This window comes from Monopterus albus, unplaced genomic scaffold (assembly GCF_001952655.1).
Source record: "Monopterus albus unplaced genomic scaffold, M_albus_1.0 scaffold102.1, whole genome shotgun sequence".
NCBI lineage: Eukaryota > Metazoa > Chordata > Actinopteri > Synbranchiformes > Synbranchidae > Monopterus > Monopterus albus.
In genome coordinates, this window is record NW_018127982.1 from 539,511 (window position 1) to 545,463 (window position 5,953).

A 5,953-nucleotide genomic window follows, 5' to 3' on the forward strand; every position below is an offset into this window, starting at 1 on the left:
GATTACCACCCTGTTGCCCTGACACCAGTAATTATGAAGTGCTTTGAGAGGATCGTCCTAAAGCACATCAAGGATGTCATCCCTGTTGGTCTGAACAACCATCAGTTTGCCTACAGAGAGAACCGATCAACAGAGGATGCTGTCTCAATAGCATTACACACAGTCCTGTCCCACCTGGAGCATCCTAACACTTATGTCAGGATGCTATTTGTTGACTTCAGTTTGGCATTTAATACTGTAATCCCAGACAAAATGGCACTGAAACTACACAATCTGGGAATGCCTGCCATGATGTGTCATTGGATTAAGGACTTCCTCACTAACAGGCCTCAAGTGGTGAGAATCGGAAGCTGCACATCATCTACACTGATCCTGAACACAGGCGCACCACAGGCCTGTGTGCTCAGCCCAGTTCTTTTCACTCTGTTTACCCATGACTGTGATGCTATTCACCCCACAAACACAGTAGTGAAGTTCGCAGACAACACCACCATTGTGGGTCTCATCTCGGACAATGATGAAACTCACTACAGAGAGGAGATCCAGCACCTGACGAGGTGGTGTTCAGATAACAATCTTGTCCTGAACACCAACAAGACTAAGGAAGTCATTGTGGATTATAGGAGGTCCAGGAAGACAAAGCATGCTCCTCTTCTCATACACAGGGAGGTGGTGGAGCAAGTGGATAACATCAAGTTCCTGGGCATCCACATCACATCTGACCTGACCTGGTCTCTGAACACATCCTGTCTGGTGAAGAAAGCCCAGCAAAGGCTCTTTTTCCTCAGGAAGCTGAAATGTGCTGGTCTCTCCTCTGAGCTGCTCGCAAACCTCTACAGAGCGAGAGTAGAAATCATCCTCTGTCTCAGTGTGACAGTGTGGTACGGGAGCTGCACTGCACAGGACAGAAAGGACTTGACCCAGGTGGTGAGAACAGCTCAGGGCATTGTAGGGAGTCCTTTTCTGGATGTGGACTCACTATACACTGACCGGATCCAGAGGAGGGCCAGACGGATTGCTGCAGACCCCACCCACCCAGGCAACAGTCTGTTTGTACCTCTTCCCTCCAGGAAAAGGTACAGGAATATAAAGACTAAAACAAACAGACTGAGACACAGTGTCTTCCCCAGAGCTGTGAAATCAATCACCCCCCCTAACCCCTAGTCACACACACAACCTCCCCCCTGTGGACAGACACAGAACACTGGACCTCACACCTCTTCCTAAAGACTGAGATTTGCACTGAGCTGCACCTTATAATGTTACTACACTCTTGCTGTAACACGCTGCTGACCTGATTAGGTCCCATACATCCTTTTTTATTTGTTCATATTTTTATATTGACTTATATAATTGTGTGTTATGTAAATAATATGTCTGTCTTTTAAGCCGAGAGCTGCCGGAAGAAATTTCGTTGTGCTTTGCATAATGACAATAAAGATTCTTGACTCTTGAAAGACATGCAGCTTAGGTTGATTGGTGACCTAAATTGCCCCCAGGAGTGGTTGTGTATCTAGCCACAGGGGTTTCAGTGGTTTCTGTGCTGGTCCCAAGCCAGAATAAGTAGAGAGGGTTGTATCAGGAAGGGCATCTGGCATAAAACCGTGTCAAATTACTCATGCGAATTGGATTCACTGTGGCGACCCCTAATGGGAGCAGCCAAGAGTAGTAGTACTAGGTCCATATAGTGTAAAGTCTATGGCTGGAAACAACGAAGATCTCCTAGGATGTTTCAAACCTGTTTAATTGTTTTACTTTTGTAATAAAACCACTGTGCCGTGCTAGAGTATAACAATAGCAGAAATAGATACATACAGTACCATAAAGTTGGTTTCACAGCCTTATCTTTTTTCTTAGATCTTTTATGTTATATATTACATCTTATATCTTTTATATCTTATCACAGCTGTATCGTATCCTTATCATATGTTTGCTAGCACTAACTACCAGATGTGGAAAGCAACTAAATAGGCCTACATTTATTCAAGTCTTATTTTGAGGTAATGTACCTGTACATTACTTGAGTATTTTCCTTTTTTCCTACATCAAACTTTAACTATATTTCAGAAAAAAATATTGCACTTTGTAGTCACTACACTTATTTGATAACTTTAATTAGTTAAAGCCACTTTTCAGAATGAGATTAATGAAACAAAATACAATATAATCAAACGACTTTATTTATCCCTGGTGGAAAATTCACAAGCTACCCAGCAGTATGATAAGTACCTCAATTTATAGGCATATAAGGTTGCTAAAATTAGCCCCACCTTTACCAGCTGCAGCATTAAATGTGATGTTTATAATAATGCATCAGTAACTATAATCCAATAATATGATATACAGTAATGTGAATTGTGCCATTCTGCATTATGAGTACTTTTACTTTTGATATAGTTTGTTGCTAATACTTGTATACTTTTAAGTAGGTGACATTTTAGCCATCGGTTGAGTTGGCGCCGCAGATGGCTGCCTTGGTTCTGTACTGGAAACAAATTCTTTGTGTGTAACATACTTGGCCAATAAAAGGTGACTATCCTTAATTTTGAAAGCGCAAGCTTTACTTGAAACAAAGTATCTTTACACTGTGGTGTTGCTATTCTTGCTTAAATAAACAATCTGAGTAGTTCTTAGCATTAAACTACAAGTCATAATGTTAACATACCATAAGAATGAAATCTATTTACTGGTTATGAATCGAAGTTTTCACTTCTAAGAGGAACTCTGTTGTTTTTTTAGCTTTTAAAAGTCTCATGAAAATCAGGAACACCCGAGGTGAATCAGAAACAAGTGTAGAGCATCAGATGTCCTCAGCTCTCACAAAAACTGCACTGTAAATACATATACTTCAACTATTTGACAGAGGTAAATGTTAAATCAAGACTTGTGTTTGTTTCACCATACTTAAAATCAATGACACATGTGGCTTTAAGAAGTGTTTATTTAAACACCAAAAGGTCACACATTCACTTTTGCATTCAGCATTTACACATGGTGTGCTACTCTCATTAGGAATTGTGCAACCAGACTTTATGGACTGCAATGGATATTGGTGAGCGGTTAATCTTGACTTTTGTTGCTGTAAATGGCTTTTGGAGTGTTTTATTGAGCACCATGTTACCAAGCAGATTTGAGAGGAAAGCGCTTTTGCCTCTACTGGTTACTGAGCTGTTTGTATGTGGACAGTCTGGACAGAGGTTTGCGGAGGCTATTGGCTTACTTCTTATCTTTTGTGCTCTTTTCTTGTGCCTCCTCAGCTTTTTCTTCATCTTTCTCCTTTTTGGCATCAGCTTTGTCATCTTGTTTTGGAGCAGCTTTGTCTTCTTTCTTGTCATCAGCTTTATCTTTTTTCTCATCGCTTTTTTTTGCTTCTCCCTTCTCCTCTTCCTTCTTTGCACCCTCATCTTTGTCATCAGCTCCTTTTGTTTCTTCCTCCTCCTGAGCCTCTTCTTTGGCTTCAGTTTTGTCTCCTTTGTCCTCTTGCTCCTCTTCATCTTCAGTGGCCTCTGTCACCTCTTCCTTTGGCTCTGCCTCATCACCACCTGTATCAATACATGAGAATTCTATAATTAGCCATCATAAGCAAGTACAGTAGGCTGTAGATTAAAAAAATATACTAACCCTTTTCTTCCTCCTTAGCCTCTTCATCTTCTTCTTTGGCTGCATCTTCATCTTCTTTCTCCTTATCTCCCTCCTCCTCTTCTCCCTCTTCCTCCTCCTGCTTCTCCTTTGTCTCCTCTGTTTCTTCTCCTCCCTCTTCTTCCTTCACCTCCTCCTCTTCTTCCTTTACCTCCTCTTCTGCCTCCTCCTCCTCCTCCTCCCCGGGTGGACTGGCTGCTGCTTGCTGGGCGTGGCCGGCAGAGATAATCCCCTCAGTGGTGCTCACACTGGAGCTGAGCAGGCGAGATGTCATTAGGTAGGAGGTGCCAGAGCTCACGCTAGTGAGAATGGGCCGGCCGAAGGAGGGAGCTGACAAAGTGTGGCCGTACAAAGAGGAAACTCCACCAGCCATTCCTACACTGAAGCGAGACTCCTCCCCTTCTAGCAGCTTCCTGTACAAATTGTTGAGAAGAAAAGTGATGGGAGCTCTCTTTAAAAGTATAGTTTTTATCTACTATGGTATTTGATATAAAGTGAGGAAAGTGAACAGCACATTTATCCTAATCTCCAAAATTAGGGTTTTATCCCATTGATCCTTCTTACCTATATGCAGCAATCTCAATGTCCAGAGCCATCTTGACATTTAGAAGGTCCTGGTATTCCTTCAGGTATCGTGCCATTTCCTGTTTGGTGCCTCTCAGCTCACTCTCCAACTCTTCAATTGTGTCCTAAACAGAAGACAAAGTAAAGTCTTTTATAAGTGACAAGGGCATATAGCATGTCATATGATGAAATGAAAACCTAAAAAACCTAAAAAGGAGCATTTTTAAATATTAATGCCCTAAAAATCTAAAGATCTGAATAACTAATGACACATCAAAATAGAATATTTGTGCAACCACTTCTGACCTGCATAGCAGCTATCTCAGCACTCTGCTTTTCCTCTATCTCATGCAGCTGTTTCACCAGGGATTCATTGAGGCCTCTAGATGCGTCAATCTCCAGCAGGCAAGCCTGGAGCTGGCGTCGATACTCTCCTGCTTCATCTTTGGAGCTTCTTATAGCATTGCTGTGCTGGGCCACAGTTTCAGTCAGGGAGCCTACCTTTCCTTTGAACCACTCCTCTGCTGCCTGCATGTTTCTTGCTGCCAGCCTCTCATACTGGGACCGGATGTCCCTTAGAGCACCTGAGAGGTCTGGAGTGGCAGCCTCAGACTCCACAGCCACCTGGACACCTAGCTGGACTTGGGCCTGAAGCTCAGATACTTCACCTTCATGAATCCTCTTGAGGAAGGCCAGCTCCTCCAGCAGAGTTTCAACACTCTTCTCCAGCTCGGTCTTAGCTAAGGCAGCCTGGTCAGCCTCACGTCTTGCATCCATCAACCTGCCCTCAGCCTCTTCACGGGCCAGCACTTCTTCCTCATATCTACCCTGCAAGGCACTCAGGGTTTGCTCCAGTCGCTCTCTCTGGCCCAGGATAGCCTGTTGTTCTGCCCTGGCCTCATCTACAGCTGCTCTCAGGGACCGGGCCTCTTGCTCATACAGTGCTCTCAGGCGGGACGGCTCAGTGTGCCTCTGCCTCAGTAGCAGCAGCTCTGCCTCCAAGGCACGGTTCTGCTGCTCCAGCTCATGCACTCTCTCAATGAAGCCAGCAAAGCGGTCATTAAGGTCCTGCAGCTGGCTGCGCTCTTCGGTGCGTATGGTACGAAATTCAGAGCTGATATGTGCCGCCTGGCTGAGCTCCAACTCCAGGGAAGAGGCTGGTGAGGAGGAGGATAACAGCAACCGGCTGGGAGAGGAGTACTGCACACGGGAGGAGGAAAATGGGGAAGTGTGAGAGGGATAGACAGAGTGGGTCCTCCCTCTGGTCACCATCACACGAGAGGGAGCCTCAGTGTACCAGCGTCTATATGACGAGGTGGAGTAGTATGGGTCATACCCGATACTACTCATGGCTGAGTGGTAGGACGACAGGCTGCTATCCCTCTCCTCTTTGTGTATGCAGAGCTGTAGGAAGGGCTCAAGTTTAAGCTTTGACTGCTTGCTGCTGCAGCAGCCTGTGCTTTTATACTAGGACAGTGAGCTCTGACGCAGGCGCTTTCCCCAAACACTGACAATGCAGGCTCAATAGTATTGAGCCTTATTAACCCTACTGACAATAGGTTTAAACTGCAATGGCAAGAAATTAGACCAGATAGGGACCAAAATTACATTATAAAGTTGAATGCTTCTGTTTGGCTCATCCTAACTTTGACAGTGATAGTACTGAACCAAGCCAATTTTCTAAATAAAATAAAATTACAAAACAGGTTTATCAGACAGTGCAAAACAGAAAATATAGCACATCACCTAA

General features: G+C 44.1%; 1 protein-coding gene across 1 annotated transcript; it reads right to left on the reverse strand.

Moving 5' to 3' along the window:
* Window positions 1-2,927: 2,927 nt before the first annotated feature.
* On the reverse strand, window positions 2,928-5,624 carry nefla (neurofilament light chain a). Its single transcript, XM_020609832.1, has 4 exons — window positions 4,510-5,624; window positions 4,204-4,328; window positions 3,622-4,052; window positions 2,928-3,542 (listed from the first exon to the last, which is right to left on the reverse strand). The coding sequence occupies exons 1-4, from the start codon at window positions 5,551-5,553 to the stop codon at window positions 3,217-3,219; spliced, it is 1,926 nt and encodes a 641-aa protein (XP_020465488.1). The 5' UTR covers window positions 5,554-5,624; the 3' UTR covers window positions 2,928-3,216.
* Window positions 5,625-5,953: the final 329 nt, after the last annotated feature.